Source organism: Ammospiza caudacuta, chromosome 1, assembly GCF_027887145.1.
Source record: "Ammospiza caudacuta isolate bAmmCau1 chromosome 1, bAmmCau1.pri, whole genome shotgun sequence".
In the NCBI taxonomy this organism is placed as follows: domain Eukaryota; kingdom Metazoa; phylum Chordata; class Aves; order Passeriformes; family Passerellidae; genus Ammospiza; species Ammospiza caudacuta.
Window position 1 is genome coordinate 90,578,578 of NC_080593.1, and position 18,355 is coordinate 90,596,932.

The 18,355-nt window shown below is 42.8% G+C and overlaps 1 protein-coding gene across 1 annotated transcript in view; it reads right to left on the minus strand.

Annotated features, from left to right (window-relative positions):
- TERT (telomerase reverse transcriptase) overlaps nt 1-11,575 on the minus strand; it is a 28,903-nt gene extending 17,328 nt beyond the window's left edge. Inside the window, exons 1-5 of the mRNA XM_058818702.1 lie at nt 11,348-11,575; nt 8,469-10,350; nt 6,033-6,228; nt 1,659-1,848; nt 166-348 (exon numbers count right to left, since the gene is read on the minus strand). Coding sequence (XP_058674685.1) covers nt 166-348; nt 1,659-1,848; nt 6,033-6,228; nt 8,469-10,350; nt 11,348-11,575 — 2,679 coding nt within the window. The remainder of the gene's footprint in view (nt 1-165; nt 349-1,658; nt 1,849-6,032; nt 6,229-8,468; nt 10,351-11,347) is intronic.
- Nucleotides 11,576-18,355: the final 6,780 nt, after the last annotated feature.

Sequence of the window (18,355 nt, forward strand, 5' to 3'; positions counted from 1 at the left end):
TCAACCACCCCCATTGAAAAACTAACCAGAGTCTGGAAAGTATGCACAAAATTTTATTTAGAAAAAAATAATTATGCAGTCGTATTACAGCTAATATAGCTATAAAAGTATCCGCACAAGCTAGCTTTGAAAAGCTAGTTTGAATATGTAACTAAAAATACATACCTTTACACAGTAGAAATGAGGAATTTCACCTCCAGATTCAAGAATCTTTGTAACAAATTGCTTCCATATCTTGTAGATATCATCTTTCCCAAACACTGAAGAGCCTATAAAACTGGTGTTTATTGTCCGTTCATAATTCAACACACTAAACAGATTTTTTAGTTGAGTGTTGTAGTGATTCATCTACAGAGATCAAAGAGAATCACCTTAAATTATGCTGAAACACATTAAATTCTTTGCAATACAAAGATTACAAATTTAAATGAAGTTTGAGATTAAATTGATGTATTTACTATATTATTTTGTTCAACTTTTTTCAGAAAGCCTGACTATCACTGCAGTAACTACTTCAAAGTGACAAAACAGTCTCAGAGGCTTTTCTTTTGGTACAGTTAAATCCTATGGAAAATGTTTTTGCTCCTATACTTGACTCTTGGAAATCAAGGTGTAATAGATACAGTGATAAATAGATTAATGCCAGCAAACAAATCCACTACTGATCTGAAAATAACTTCTTAAATATCATTAATTCTCTCTGCTGGAGATAATGACAGCAACAAAGAACAGCAAAGAGAAGTTGTGCTCTGAGATTTTATGCTAACTCCAGCTGCACCATCAGCTGGGCCTCTCAAGGTACTTTATTCAAGTAATTGAGCAAAGACTTAGCTGTGGGGATAGTCAAGTACATCAGAGCAGCACTGAAGCCATGCAGTTTGATTAGCTCTGTAAACACCATAATGCGCAATATTATGTGAAATAACACTCCACAGCTCAGAACAGCTTTTAGCTGATGCTCTTTTCACCTGGTTTGGGATCACATGGTCTCAACAGTCAGTGCTAAGAAGCTGTTGACACCTCACCCATTTGGGAAACATTCAATCTTGGGAACGAGACTCAGCCTTAAGGAAAAGCAATTAATTCAGCTGGGCAAGACAGTGAAACTGGGCTGTCAACTATTCCTTCTGGCTAGCTACCCTGTCAAACAGATTATTCTGTGCACTGAGATTATTCTGTGTTCTGTCTGTTCCCACACTGCATTTACTCTCAGCTTCCTTCCCAGCTCTCTATTGTGCTTGTTCCAGCTTCCCTGCCCTTCCTTAAACCCTCTTCCGTAACACACCCAGCTCACCACTGTTCACTGGCACCACAGGCAACTTCACAAATCAACATGCACCATCAGTATTAAGGCAAATCCTAACAGGCCAGACTCACCCGTATCAAAAAACCAGGATTACTTTACAAGCCATGTTATTCTATTGGGCTCATTTGCTTAAGGCAGCTTTGGAAACAGAAGTTTGTGATCCTGGAACCGGAGGCTTGTGGTAATTAAGCATTGGAAAGGGAGAAGCTAGGCTCCCACAGACCCATTCAGCCATTTTGATCAGAATGCTACAGTCCACCATGTCAAACCTAGTTTTAGGTAACAAAAATCCTTACTCCATTTATCAGTTACCTACATCAAATGCATATAAAACAATGAAGTAAATAAAAACCTTCTTTTCTCTGCTTTCCTTGCTGAGTGCTTGTGGTTTGACAACACCGCTCACTTTCACTATGGGTCTCAACCCATTTGGTTTTGGAATAAACCGGAGCTTTGATGCCATAGGAATGAATTTTTTTTGACGGAGAGTTTCAATCTCCTCTGAAGACAGAGGCCGTAGCTGGACTTTGACAAAATGGTTTCTAAAATACAAATATACACTTAGTGTAAGCAATAGGAAAGGCAGAAAACTAAAACATTTAATGTCTTTAGGATAACTAAGGCCAAATATTTTTCTAAGATAATACAAATATCAACCTCTACAGAAAGTGACATGAAATTCTGAATTTCAAAACAATATCACAGCATCTTAATGACAATGTAATACAAAAAGAAACCATATATTTCTGCTTAATGCAAATAAAAACCCTTATTAACACAAATTAAAATTTAAGCACAGACTCGAGGAGTACATATGAACATTCTGAAATATGTTTTATGCAAGAAATGGGAAGTTGGAAAGGCATTAACAGATTTGAAAAGAACCTTCTGAAAACTACTCTAAGACAGCTCCTGGAAAGAACATACAAACTGTAATGGCTGTTCTACTCCTAAAAGTTAGGGGATCTACCACTTATTAGGTGCTGGGATACATTGACAACACAAGGGCTTTAGGTATCCAGGACTCTGATGAGCCAGTTGAAACAAAGAGCAGAAAATAATGAAGAACCAAAGGCACCTGAGTCACAGGTTCTGGACTTCCCAAGTTCACCTTAATGGGAAATATGTTTTCCTCTCAGATTCCCCCACTCAGGATTCATAGTTCCATGAAAAAACTAAACTCAATACTTTTCCATACAATGAATCAGGAAAATAGTGGTGGAGTAAAAACCCTTGTTTTTACTTAAGATGCAGAGTTAAAGTACCCTACCTGCAAAATAAAAGACCTGGATAAATCTCCTGCACTGCTGGTATTGTTCAGATGGACAAAATGTGCCATACAGACTAATGGCTATGATATTACCCTGGGAAGTAAGGGAGGCAATTCAAGTCCTCACAAAAGACTGGACATCAATTTAAATTTGCATGAAGACTTTTTACATCCCATACAATCCAACAGGCTGCTTTAGCAAAAGGAGGCCATACTATTACAAAAGGGAGTGGGTGAATGGTGGAAACTTTGTAAAGATGCTCTAGGAGACACCTGAGAAGCCAAGAATGCAGGTAAGGGAGGTACACAAATACTTCTTTTGTATGCCTATACAAGTCAAATAGAAGCTCATGATCTGTCTGCCTGGGACTCTCAGCATCTGAGGGATACAGAGCATGACACCCAGAAGGTATAGTGGCATGCAGGGCCGCTGAGTTGAGCTACTGAAAAGAGAGCTTTGAGGATTAATATTCAAATTTTCAAATTAAATTCCTGGTATAGATGCTGCCCAAAGGAAAGTAGAAATGATTGCTTTTCCACAGTGAGGGATCACTACTCTTTATAAAATTACATTCTTTGCTGAACACAACATCTACTATACTATTAAATGGATAACCAGGATAAAACAAGTCACTCCAATTCAACAGACAAAACTTAATGATCAGATTTCCCTCCCTCCCTTTACACCTCACACTCAAGACTGGAAAGAAAAAAGCCCCAACTAACCTCTATCACTATACTAAAAAATATGGCTTCCTTTGAAAGTGAAGACAAAGGCCAGATATTGGCAAATCTTCATTACTCCCTCTGGCCAGCTGGAGATGTCTTTTTGCCTGCAGCAACATTCATTGTTTATTTTGTGGCACTTAGAGCAGTGCTGATGATTTTGAATGTGTGCTCATGTAGCAGCCACTGCAGCATGCTGCTCTCACTGGCACTCACAATGCTGTTAAGCACTGAAACTTGAAGGAACTTGAGTAGATAGTCCTGTTGTCTTTTGAGATCTCACCTCAATCTGATGGGGAAAATTCAGACTTTCTGCAGGTTTTAATCCTCTGCAGCCACTGTGTGTGACAAGGGCAGGGACAGCATGAGCTTTAGAAAAACAGATGTTCTCACCACAACACTGTGCTCATTATTTTAACACACAACTTTACATTCTGCAGGCTATCTAACTTGAAGCAACTGTATCACAAAATACTGATTTTTTTCTTGGCAAATCCTGCTTTTATTTTGGGGACCGAAGTTTGGTATAGCTTCAAAAATTAATAGAAAGCTGTCCATTCACAATGACAGCACACACTGATCTCCACCAATACAGCAAGGCTAATATACAGACCCAGGGCCCCTCTGAGAGCCCTGCTCCATATCCTTGAGTGGGATTCTGTCCAGGATCTTCTACTCAAAAGGACAGTCCTTCAATATGAGGATTTACTCCCTAATGACAATGCAGTCAATGCAAAGGTAAGCTCACATGTAAGGTCCAGGCCCCCCCAGTCCAGCCTGTTCCATCCATTCTCTTCCTCCAAAGGAGGATACAGAAGAACTCAACAGGAATCAGTGGCTACCAGTGCCTTCCTGCAAACTAGCTCAGAGCAACTGATTTGAGCAGCTCCAGCTGAAGAGAACCAGAACAACCACAGAACATCCATTAAGGCAGCAAATGAAGTCACCAGACACTCCTCCTCCAGAGAGGATGGAAGCAGCTCAACAGCCTTTGGCACGACTTCACCAGCAGTGCCAGGCTGGTTAAGAGCAGGCAGTGTCTGAACAGCCTCAAAATGGCCAAGGCTGTCCTAAACACCCTGTATCCCAGTATCTCCAAAGACCTATTCCAATTTCTTTCCTCCTATGTGAAATTGGCAGCTGGCCACCTCTATGAATGCGGGAAGCGGACTCGTGGCAGACCTCATGTAACAATCACACATGAAAGAGCAGTGCTGAAAGCCCTGTCAGTGAAGCTTAACTGCAGCCGTTGGAATGGGACTAAAGTCCTCATAAACTATGATTCCTGTAGCCAGAAGTAAACATCCTGTTCTTAGGACACGCCTTTGGCAAGCACGCAGCAGCATTTCCTTGGATTTTTCTCCAGCTTCCAACAACCTGCACTTTAGAGACTTTCCAAGGAAATGGTGAGAAGGGGCTTCCTGCATGGTAAGGAAATATGTGAGGAGGAAATCAGAAGAAACAAGACCCTAGATTAAGGTCTTCTGAGTTCAAAGCACCTTACACATTGAGTTTTTCTAGGAAGCTGGGAACACAAACAAAAGAGCTAAATCCCGAGTTGTTTGCTTTTAACCACAAACCTCACAAAAAATCCATTATTTACTACTTCTGTTATTTTTCATTGTATCTCTACTATGTGAAAGTCAGTACTTGATCATGTTTTGTGCCAAAAAATAGTCTTTAAGTACAGTGAAACTCCATAAAACACTAATTGCAACACTACAGCTGTTAGTTGGAAGACATGACAGAATGTGGGGGACTGAAAATTACATTCTACTACGATTCAAAGTGCATTTTCTGTGCTACAACTGCAAACAAGACTGAGACCCCATTAACTGCAAACACAAATGCAAAGAGTGGCACTGAGATATCAATGCTGAAATCAGGGAGTGATGGGGCAGGAGGGGAAAAATCACACATATAACACTGTGGACCAAAAAATCAGGGCAAAAGCAAAAGGTTCAACATTACAAAACAGCCACTAAAACACAAGACATTATGCTAATTTTTCACAGCTCCAGAGCTCTCTCAGATACCAGCAATTTATAATAAAAACCTGAAAGATGTGAACTAAGGAGATCGATGCACAACACTGTTCATTAAAATTGCCTTTTCTATTTTCTCATTTAATTGTTTAAAATTTTGTCTTAAATAATGCTCTAACTTAAATGCATGCATTTTTAAGACCAAAAAACCACCATGGAATCCCATACTAAAAAATGAGCTGGAGCTTCTGAAACCCTTAAACTTTGGAAAAAAACAAACCCTAAACCCACTAGGCTATTCTCTGATTTTTATGAATAGAGTATTACAGCATTTCAGCAGAGCCTTGTTTTTTCTTTTTCTAAATTAAAGTAGTTGAAGGAAATTGACTATTTTTTAAATGACCTCTCATTTAAAAGGTTACTTTGGAATTCTATCACTAAGCTTTACTCATTGTTAAAAGGTATAAAAACTGAACTTATTATAAAATCCTCTTCATACTGGATTTTAGTATTGCAAAGATTTCTAATAAAGAAGTCTCAATTTGCATTAGTTTTCTCACACAAAATATTTCTGAAATTACTAACTGTGCATGCCACAATCACAGGTTGAATTTTCCTCTGAGAAATGAAGCAAATAAAATGAAGATAAATAGACAATAAATTAAAGCAGAAATTCACCTTTACACAACAAAACACATGATTTCTATCCATATCCATTAAAGGTTAATTAGTTTTCTAGTGTTACCTAATTCCAATGTTCTGTAACTTGCCCCAGACAAACTTTCGGTAGTAGAAGAGCATGTTTTTCTGGAACATGGTCTCGGTGATATAGAAAAATGATCTGAGCAACTCAACAACATAGGTACCCATCAGCCAGAACAGGAATTTGGCCAAAAGTTCTTCACGGAAACAATGTTCATCGGCAGGAACAAAGTGATCACCTTCAATAAATAATTCAAAGGTAGTTATAGTAACTATCAACTCTTAGCATGAGCAAAGAAACAGAACACACAAACAACTTGGATAACATTCTTGCCCTAGCTTGAGGTCATGAGAAAGAAAAAAGGTAAGTACAAACAATTACAGAGGTGACGCTCCAAATTTTCAGGGCATTAAATAATGCAACTGACCCAAGCTTAAAGGATAAACACAGGAACTAATCTGCAGTGACAAACTGACGTAGAGGATACAAATACATGCCACTGTAGCCCAAAGACTTTCTTACTCCAACATCAATTGCACAAAGGCAAGATTATTGTGAAAGGAGAGGTAAAACGAAAAGAAACAAGTCTACTACAATATAAAACTTAAAATAAAAGGAAACAAAAGACTGAAACTAACATAAGCACACTATAAAAATTAACAAAAGTAAACTGGGGTGATTTGGGGATAAGAATGATATTCAGATTTCCCAATTACATGAAAATTAACTAATTATAGGATTTTATAGGGTTAGGCTTTATTTCAGACACCCATATAAAACTTCCTGTCACAGTCAAAGAAAAATAAAGAAAAAATACAAATCACCTGAAGTCTATCAGTACTTCCAACATTTAGATGAGACAATTATGAACCTATAGCACTCCTAACTAATGCTGAATTTAAGGCCACATATATCTGTAATTATGTCTAAATAATTTTTCAAAGATCGGATGTTCCAAATTACCATGAATCACACACATATTCACAATAAAGCCTTTTAAAATATTTAACTCCTGAGCATTTTGGAAAGTGTGCTTTTGAACCACAGTATCTGAATAAAGAAATACTTTTTCCTAGAATTAAGAATTTCTTATGTAGTGCAACCTCCCTTACTTTTGACATCAGTTCTCAAACATCAGACTTTTGATCTTCCTCCAACACTTGAAAGAACCTGTAACAGCCTCAAAACTTATTGCACTTTTTAACAAAAGAATACCATTTTCAGCTCATATTACTGTAGGATCCAAGTACAATACCAGGTAAGAATAAACACTGTAAGCATACCAGTTAAGGGAGTGCAATCCATATTGCAATAGATGAAGAACAGAAGCACAGAAAAATTAAAATATGAAAAATTAAAAACTAGAAAAAATTTAAAAACTAGATCCTGCAGCAATCAACCCCAGAACAATGGCTTCAGCCTAGATTTAAATCCTGGGATAGATTCTGAAGAACAAGCTCAAGGAAAGGAAGATTCACCCGTCATTTGAAAAGAGGATTAAAGAGAAATGGATTCATACACAATCTGGAGCAATCAGCTGTTGCCCTCATGAGAGCTTTTTAGCCAGGGACCGCTTAGCCTGGGGACTTCTGCACCACCAGTTAGTCAGGCTGAAGCTGTGCTCAGTAAGACTCTCTTGATCCTAGAGAAGCGATCTAGAAAAGGTGATAGATGATGACAGCACTTTTCACATGGACATGTATTGACAGGACACGGGGGAAAGGTTTCAAACTGAAAAAAAGTAGGTTTAGATTACATGTTAAGAAGAAATCTTTTACTGTGAGGGTGGGAAGGCAGCTGGAACAGATTGCCCAGGTCTTCCAGCCCTGGAAGATTCAAGGAGAGGCTGAATGGGGTTCTGAACAACCTGGTCTAGTGGAAGGTGTTCCTGAGCGTGGCAGGGAGGTTGGAACTAGATCTTTAAAGTCACTTCAAATTCAAACCATTCTGTGATTCTGTAATAGGCAATCCCTGTACTGAATAGGTCTCACATCTTTCTCACAGGGTTGAGGTGAGGGAGTAAAAAACCCTGGGTTTTTTTCACTCCCATAGCAGAGGAACTCATGCCACTGCAAGTGTCTAGATTTGCTTTTAATTTTCTGAACTCCTACAGTAACAAACAGATAAGTGTTTATTCCTCTCCTTAGGTCACACTTCAACGAATTTTCTGAGTTACTGCAATTTGGATAGTAGGAGTGGACAGAAAGAGTTTTGGTTTTTGTTTAGCTCAGGTTCTGAATTCATGTTTATGAAAACATCATTCTATTAAATACAAACAGCACGAATGCAAACAAGTTTTGAAAGGACAACAAGCTCAAGTGTCCTTCCACCACCAGTTACAAACACTACCACAGTTTGCTCTCTCACCTATGGTTATTACCAATGAACTCAGCAATTTGAGTCCAGATTCAATATCCTTAACCATAAACACCAATCATCTGACAGCCCCACCACCTAGTTCTGTAACATAAGAAGTACCTTTGCCTAGACGAAGCCACATGCAGTCATTCACTCTCATCCTCCACATCAACTCCTGCAACGAAACCTTAGCAAACCTCCCCCTGGAAATGAACACTTTGACATTTTTTAGAAACCGGCACTTGTTGTGGTTTGAACCCCAAAGCTCTTTAGGAATGACCTTCTCCAGGCAATCCCTCACAAACATGTACACCTGCCAGTGGCTGCTGTGCTGCTTGAGGAGCTCCATGAGGGCTGAATCACGTGCCTCCCGTGGGTTTTGCTCCTCACTTGGTGGCAGCTCCCCGCGCACAGATTCTGCCAGAGGAGCACCCAAGTTGTCTGGCACATCAGTGCGACCAGATTCACATCGGCTGCTTGTCACACACTTAGCAGGCTCTTTCCCAAACTGTTCTGCTTGTTTCTGAACCTCTGCTTCCCCAGGCAAAGCTGCCTGACAAAACAGCTTGATATTTTTCATACTGATTTCAGATATCCAAACGGGGCAATTTTTTCTCAAGAGAGCTAAGTAAGCACATTTCCCATGGTTGTTTAGCAGCTCCTGAAATGTACCCCTCATCTGCCGGTAGCGTTTGGGCAACATCTTCTTTCTCCGCTTGCACTTTGGCAGACTTTGGTTATGCCTTTGCTCCGCCTGATTTTGGTTTAAGAATATAGCTTCTATAAGCCGTCTTCCACCTGCCTCAGAGCCCTGCAAGCGATTCAATACAAATGATTTAGGAAAACATTCTTGGAAACCCCTGCAAGAATAGAGAAGAGACTTCCTCCCAATGTATGCTGCAGAACTCAGGAGTCTATTTGGTGACTTCTTTGATAAATGAGGTGGGGGACTTTCCTGCTCTCTGCATTTTGAAGCACCCTCCACAGGTTTGCTTTGTCCTGAAGCCAACTGAGATTCATACGTACAAATCTCTACTCTTTTCCTACGGGATTCTGTTTGCAGTTCAGTGTTGGACTCTAAAGGTTTGTTACTCCGAAATCTCTGCAGAAGAGAGCCTGCCACAAACTTCCTCCTGCCACGAGATGTGTGAACTAAAGAAGGACCAGACACAGCACTGTTACTTCTTTCAGAAATGCGGGGGGTTTTAATGACGCTTTCAGAACGTGGTGCTACATACTCAGTTTCAGATCTCTCAGAACTACTTTGGTTTACATCAGGAACAAGACTACAAGCCTTTTCCTCTCTCACTTTCTCCCCTATTTTTGCCCTCTTGGCTGGAATTTCAGATTGCTCTCTATGAATCTTCCTTTTTAGAGATGGAGCTGTGGCTGAAACACATGAAGTGGAGCTACACTGTTTTTCCTGGTCTTCAGTAACCATTCTGATCTGTTTGCTTGCTTTAGAAACAGCTTTTGCAGAACACTGGTCAGTGGGCACTAAGCTTCGTCTCTTTCTTTCATTTCTCATTTTGGAGACATTAACTTCACATCTTTGTCTGTATGACTTTAAAAGATAATTTCTATGAAACATAAGCCTTTTTCGCATATATTTAAGCAAGCTAGTACGTTTATACTTTGAGAACCTTTGTCTAACAAATACCAGGGATGAGTTCACACTATGTGAAATAAGTTCATAAATGGGTTGCCCACAAACTTGGTAACAATTACTAGGGGGAACCAGCATAAAGACTGCACAGTGTTCCAATAAATACATCATCACATCGTCCCCTATGCGGCTCAACAGTGTCTCCCAGAAGCCGCTGATGCAAAGAGTTTCTGTGGCAGTATTGGGTAGGTAGCTGTGTATCTTGGAAAGTGGCATGACTGGGAATTGAGAACTGTTCTCATCCGGTAAGGAGTATCCATATGCAAGGACATTCTTCTTCTTTTTTTCACACAGTCTCTGAACGACTCGCGCTGTGACTTCACTCTGACTAGATAACTGAAGAAACAAAGAAAAAAGAAAATTAGCTTTTTTCGCTCACTCCTCCATAAACCACAATATACCCTTTACATAAAAACACATGCAAAGATACACAGCCTTAAACACCACTTTTCAAAGGAGGATTAATTATTCACATGCATCATACCCAAAAATTAAGATTTTCCAAGCGTAATGCAAGATGTTCATATGTAGCAACGTAAGCCGACACTTGAAGGAAGTCTTTTTAACATCTGCCCTTTTGATCCTGGCTTTTATGCCCAGGAAACGCCCTGCATTATTCCCGTTGAGTCCCTCAGCAGCTCAGACTCCACTGGCTCCAGTGAATCCGTGTTCGCAGATCCACATTTGCAGGCACGCATACGTGCTCGCGCAGGCTCCAACCTCCAGGGAACTAGCACTAATTTTCTTGAGGCCTCCATTTCCTTTTATGTAAAAGAAAATTCAACGGAACGACTCGGCACACAACTCCAAAACCCATTTAACAAGTTGTCCTGGGTTCGCAAACTCTGCTTCCTACCACAGCACAGTTTAGCTCCTATGGCGCTAGAAAAAAAGCGGTCTTCCCTCTCTGAAAAGCTTTTCCTCCGCTTAAACACCGACTTGCAGCCCGTTCTACCCGCTTCTTCTTTAGTCTCTCAAGACTGGGGCACTCTTCATCGCCAGTCGCTCCCCGGCCACTTTCGGCTCGTTCATCCTTACCCACATGGGGTCAGGGAGCCGCAGGCACGCAGACCGCAGCGCTATCCGCCCGCCCTGCGCCCACACCTGGGCCTCGCTCTCCCACCCCCGACAAGCGGCAGGGAGTGATTCCCACCGCGCCCCGCCGGCTCCGGGGCCAGGATGGAGCGCGGACGGCTGAGGGAGCCGGCTGGGCCCGCCCGGGGCAGCCACCCGGGGCCAAGGGCCGCCGCGCCACCCCCGCGCACGCACGGAGCGCGGGAAGCGCCGTCCCAGGGAAGCCCCGACAGGGCTCTCGCCCCCGGCCCCTTCCTACCTGCTGGAAGGTGAAGGGCCGCGGGATGGCGCGGGCGCCGCGGGGCACGCACACGAGGCACTGCCCCACGAAGTTGCGGTAGCCGGGCGCGTCGTCGGCCCGCAGCACCTGGGCGTCCCCGGCGCCGCCGTCCCCCAGCCGCCGGACGAAGGTCTCCAGCAGGAAGGCCTCCGCGTAGCAGCGGCGCAGCGCGGACAGCACGGCCGTGAAGGGCTCCCTGCCCGCCATATTGCGGCCAAAGGGGGCACGGGTCTACCTGGCGCGGCCGCGGCGCCCCTCCGACCCCGCCGCTCGCCCGCCGGGCATCGCGGAGCGGCTGCTCAGCGATGAATTAATAAATAAATAAACGCATTGGCGAGGCAGGAGAAAAAGGAAGGGGCCACAGCATCCTTTTAAAGCGCGGCGCTGGCGCGGCGGACCGGTGCCCCCCGCGTGGCCCGGAGCAGCGGCGGGCGGGGCCGGGGCGGCCGGGGCGGGGTCGGAGGCCGCTGTCCAGCTCCGCCGCGGGGGCACGGCCGCAAGGCGCCTCTGAGAAGAGCCCTTTTTTCCCTCCATTGAGGATCCATCTGAGATAAGAGCAACTGTAGGAGAGATTATGGTGGAGAGGAACACACTAAGCCCTACAAATACCGAAGTGGTTCACCTCGTACTTTTTCATCAAACTCATGAATGAAGAAGCCAAATAGCTCGCGGTAGTATGTAACCTCCTATTCCAACTTTGCCTTGGTATCTGAAGGCAATTCTATCTATTTAATGATAGAATACTTGATGCCAGACTGTGAAAGAGATTGCAGTAGAGTCCTGGGGAAGTGCAGGTCTCTAGGCCCCATGTGTCATCCAGGTGAATGAGTAGAAATCCTAGAATTACAGCATGGTTTGAGTTGGGACTTCAAAGGTCATCTAGTTCCAAACCCCTTGGCATGGGCAAGGACAATATATGTGAAATATCTGTGCAATAGCAGAATTAGGTGGTGCTGGGAGAAATACAAATTGCTCAGCCCATTTCTCCCATAAGGAATCCTGCCCTTGAGTTCTGTCAAGTGTTGGAAAGCTATGAGAATTATCTGGTCAACTGGCTGATATATGCTACTTGAATTTCCAAAAACCTTTGCAAGAAAATGTGGCATGACACATCACATAAATTCAACAAACCCAGGACTTTTGCATAAATGTTTGGGCAACATGGAGTTAGCACTCTACCACAGAGGGTGAGGTGACTGACTGTCTTTTACCCAGGCTTCATAGTTAGGTTGCTGTGAGTATCCTGCAGAAAAATAACAGAGTTCTCTCCTTCTCAAAGATTAGAGAGTGCCTTATCTTTAAGAGAAATCATCCAACAGATCCCATTGTAGAGAAGGCTATTTTTCCAGGTGTGTCACTAGGTGAAGGGAGATGTTAGTGTCCCCGTGGTCATGGACAGTCTTGTCCCTGGCAGAGGTGGTGCCATGCAGTGGCAATTCTCACCAGTGGCAGGGACAGACGTGCAGAAATTGTGGGTCTGCTGAGACAGAGCAATGTGTACCTTCCCTTCCTCTAGTGAGGCCTTTACAGACTAGGGAGTGAGGTCAGCGTCCCACCACTCATGGAGTACTGGCCTCCTTTCCTACTAAAACAATTAATTTCTTCCTGGGACCAAAGCAGCTCATTTCCTAACATCAGCATGGCTGAGGAGTCAAATCCCTGGCACCTTGTGTCCTACAAGCTGCGGCTTGCCAGACTCTTTTAGCCCTTAACAGAGAAGGTACCAGCTGGCATTCCCAAGGGAGGCAGAGCAATAACACCAGGCTTCATGGCACCTCAGCAAGGCTGTACCTGAAATACTGCACTGCCACTGCATACTGAGGGGCAGGACATTTGCAGACAGTCTGAGTCCATCAGCATCTGCACCTAGGGTAGTGATAAAGCTGATTCCCTTGGTCTGACCTCTGAAGGATCTATTTGACATGTATTTCCCCCCATATCTCTGTTGCTCCAAAGGTGACAGCACCCTTAAAGTAGAATGTTGCCTGTGGCAAACAAAAGGTTCACCATTTCCTGTGAGAAGCATGTTCAGAAAGAAAGTAAGAGGAAAAGGAAGAAAAAGGGATTCATTAATCTCCAGCAGCTGCTGGCAGGTCCCAGCCTGTGCCTCTTCCTGATGCCTGTTTGGTGGCAATAACCACAGCAGTGGTGGAGGGGGAGAGGGCTTCTGCAGCCAAGTTAAGGGGGGCTCTTTCCTCTTTCTTTTCACAGGTACCCCGTGTTTTTCTGTGTGCCTGCCATTGGGCTGGGGAGAGAATTCAGGAGGGGGAGTGAAGTAACATGAAAAAGAGTAAGGTTGATTTTTTGGCTTTTGGGTTTTTTTTTGGAGAGGGGGCAGGATGAATAAGGAAAATAGGATCACAGAGACATAGAATAGCTGAGGCTGAAAGAGCTCTATAGAGGTATCTAGTCCACTCTGCTGCTCAAAGCAGGGTCACTTAGAGCAGATTGCCAAGTGCCATGTCAAATCAGTCTTTAATACCCTCAAGGATGGAGACTCTACAACCTCACTGGGCAACCTGCTCCAGTGCTTTATCACATTTAAAAAACAAAAAATCATGTTTAAATGGGATTTCTTCTATTTTAATTTGTGCCCACTGCCTCTTATACTGATATTGGATACCATTGAGAAGAATTTGGATCCATCTTGTATTTATTCACTTTGATATGATTCTCACTGAGCCTTTCCTCCTTGGGCTAAACAATTCCTTTGATATGCTCCCCACTGAGCCTTTCCTCCAGCTGCCTCACAATCTCCTCATATGTCAGACTGTCCCGTTCCCTAATTACTTTAGTGACCCTCAGTGGAAAGTTCTGTGCTTACTACAATATCACTCTTTTACTGGGACCCCTGATCTGGACAAATAATGAGGCCACAGTTCTCAACAAAATTTGCTTCAAGGCATATTTTAACCTTATCCACATCCTGCTTTACAACCAAGTTCTGTGAAAGGGGGTTACCCTGGGAATGGATGATGATAGTGGAATGATAAAAATAAAGCACTGTTTTTATGGTCAAGCAACAAAGTTAAAGGAAATGAGATGTTATGTTTGGGTCCAGCTTCAGTAATGGCCATTTAAAGAGGCAAGCTTTCTGCAAATGTTCCTCTGTTTTCAAAGATGCATTTGAGAAGGCTAAAGGAAACTCTTAGAAGAAATGTCACAAGATGAAGAAGTAAGGCATCTTTCAAAAACCTGAAGCTGTGTTCAAATAGCAAAGTGAAAAATAAATCAAACAATATCAGATTAGTTTGATTTATAACTTCTCAAATTTGAAAGAAACATGAAACATGAGAAGTGGAACAGCTTGCCAGGAAGTTTATCATGCAAAAATAGAGAAGGAACACTTAGGATAGCTGTGGCAATACTGAGGAATTTCAGGGAGGCTCCTGTGTCAAATCTTTGCATACAGCATGAACAGTCTCAAGGTCAAAGTACTGTGAATTATGTTGTTCAAGAAAGAGGGAAAAAATACATAAATCAGCGAGTCACTATAATTAGATGGTAATTACCAGTGAGTTTAAAGGAACTCGGGGATTACCCATGTGAAGACAGAAAGTTTCTGTATCACAGGCTATGAAAATATGTAACTTGACATCAAGAATCCCGAAGGATATCATGGGACTACCTAGCAGTAAATCTGAAAGCTCAGCTGTGAAATTTGACTAGCTCTGTAATAGAGAATGGATCTAGTGGACACGTGGATAACTATAGCACATTGGAGCAGTCAACATTACATTTGTTGAGGATGACATTATATGATAAAAGGGGACATCCTTTTGGTCAGTTCAGGTCAGTTGTCCCAGCTGTATCCACTCTCAGTTTCTTGCCCACCCCAGTCTACTCTTGTTGGGGGCAGAGTGGGAAAAAAGAAATCCCGATGCTGTTCCAAGCGCTGCTTAGCAATACCAAGATGTGGGCATGTTGTCTGTTAGTCACAGGCCTGAAGAAGAGCACAAACAGACTGCTTTGAAGATAGGTAACTCTGTCCTTGCCAGACCCAGTACAGTTTATCACAGTAAGACCCCATTTTGGGCCATCATATCCATCAATCATCACTGATGAGGGAACCTTCAGCCAATGTGGCTGGCCTTGGTGCCAGTCTCACCTGAGGCTACTGCTTGAGACAGATCATACAGCGATGTGTCTTTAATCAAGGCCATCCCTTCAGCCTAACCAGCTGCTCAGTGTAATCCCTTTTGAGAGCATCTGGCACATGCCATGGCTTCTATCTGCTGTGGAATGAAGCCTGTGTGATAGTGACTTGCTCTCTTCTCTGTTGCCTTGCATCTGCAGTCTTTGTTTTCTTTACAGTGGTCTTGGTAAATGGAGACGTGATTTGGTTCTCTGGCTTGCCCTGTGCAGAGGGCATGTGGTGTGGGGAAACAAGCCCTTTTTAGTGCTATTATCACAATTACCAGATTTACATGGATCTGGCTCTTCCCATGGCTGTCCACACAATCCTCTGGATTGGGACCCTCCTTCAGTGGTCCCTTCACCTCTTAAATGTTTTTTCCAGGCCACTGTGTGTTTCTCACACTGTGTGATGGTCCCTGAATGGCATCACTCTACTCACTAGCCCCAGACTTACTGTTTGATTCAGCTTCTCCCTACTTGACTATCACTCCTTAAAACAGATGTTTAGCCCTTCCTTTCCTCCCACATTTGCCTCCTTGAAGTCAGGTCTTATTGCATCAGACATACTTGGTGCCCATCAAACACTGAGCTTTTCTATTCTGTTTAATAAATGCTCAGTGCTGCTTTTCCTACATCAGTCCCAGTATTTCCTCCCCAAGCTCTTTGACCCTTATCTCAGACTCTTGGCTGGCAGCCAGCCACACCCAAGTTCATCACACTTCGCTCTTCCTCAGATTTCAGGCTGCCTTTCAGTATTAGTGAGTTTGAGGGGAAATTAATTTTCCATGTGCTGGTTTTGGCTGGGGTAGAGTTAAACATCTTCGCACTAGTTATTACAGAGCTATTACAGTTACAGTTTTGAACTTGTGCTAGAGTCTTGATAACACAGATATGGCTTTTTTACTGCTGAGCAATGTTTACAGTGTCAGAGCCCTTTCTGCTCCCTTCAACACTCTACCAGTGAGGAGGCTGGAGGTGCACAGGAATCTGGGAGATGACACAGCTGGGAAAGCTGACCCCAACTGACCCAGGGGTATTCCATACCATATGGTGTCACGCTCAGCATAAAAAGCTGAGGAGTGAATTGGGTGTGAGGGGAGAAGGTGCTCAGGGAGAGGCTGGGCAGCAGTTGGTTGGTGGTGTAATTGCTTAAATTTGCATAATTTTTCTTTTTTTGGTATTATTTTCCTCATTTTATTTAATTTTTAAAATAAAAAAAAAAAATTATTTTCTTCACTGACCTGCAATCTGTTATAATCCCCTCTTTAATATCTCATGAGTGGGGAAACTGGCATTTTTCATTCCCAGTTGCTCCCTGGTCACATTTGGCTTGTGATTAACAGGACCAAAGCACGCAGATGAACCACACCAATGAAACGCCTACCTGGCTTTAGGCTGCTTGACACAGACTAACCTTGGGCTAGAGACTGCTACAGGCAAATAATGCCTGCTAAAAATGTTCAGAATCAACTTTTCAAAGTCCAAAATAAGAGAAAGATAGTCCACAAGTCTTTGCAGGTGTGCAGGAAACAGAACAAATCATCATAAAAGCAACCATCAGAGCTCTCTCTTAATATGGATTATGGAGCTGGAGATGAAAAAAAAAGAACCTTAGGGGACAGAAACTGAGAGGCAACTACACCCAAACACATACATAGACTCAAAACAGCTTGCAAGACATTTTATGAGTACCATATGGCAAGGACTAAAAGGACAGAGTACCACTAAACAGAAACCTGGAAGCACCAGAGGAGAAGCTATCCTACTCTTTTGACCAGGCAGGTGTGAGCCACAATGCCCCAGTGTTAAAAGTGCCTTTTGAATCTATTTTGTTCCTTCTGATGGAGGAGGGGGGGAGGTTCTAAAAGGAATAATTAAAAAATCCAAATCAAACCAGGATTTTTAGGGACCCATGAAAAGGAGCAGTAAGAAATAGAATAGCTTAAAGAGATAGCTGAAGCAAACTGATTAGCTCCAGATATTCTTAAAAAGCAGACATCACAGTTCTTCCTTTATACTAAGAGAAAATTCTTAAATAGAATATGCTGAGTTGGAAAGGACCCAGCTAGATGATCAAATCCAACTCCTGGCCCTACACAGCACCATTCCAAAGACTGACACCATGTGCCTGAGAGTATTGTCCAAACACTTCTTTAATTTTGTTAGGCTGGTGCTGTGACCACTTCCCTGGGGAACCTGTTCCCTTGCCCAGCCACCCTTTGGGTGAGACACTTTTCCCTAGTAAAATCCCGATCTAAATTCAGCTTCATGCTGTTTATTCAAGTCTTGTCAATGGTCATGAGAGTGAAGTGATCAGAATCTTCCCCTTTGCTTCCCCTTCACAAGGAATTTTTGGACTGCAATGAAGTCTCCCCTCAGTCTCCATTTCTCCAGCCTGAACAGACCAAGTGACCTCAAGCTGTTCCTCATAAAGCTTCCCCTACAGACCCTTCACCATCCTTGCTCCTCTCCTTTGATGCTCTTTAACAGCTTAATGTCTTTTTTCTATCCTTCTGTAACCACTGGAAAAATGCATCAATCCTCACACAGGGCCAAACTTCTCTTACTGGGAGATGGGGAACAGTCAGAGACTATCACTGGGCACCTGGGAAGGCTGGGCTCTTTCTGGCTCCATTTCTCAATACCTACTGTTAGATTTACTCACTCAGAGGGCTTTACAAGGGACTATCAGGAAAGCATAATTAGTGTTATAAGAAGGGTAAGAGGCTGTGCTGGTAGCAGGCAGCCTCCTGAAATCCCATCTCATCCCCATTTAGATTGTATTATAAGGAAAAGCTGTAACATACAGGGTATTACCAATAAATTGCCACATTTTACTTCTTCAAGATG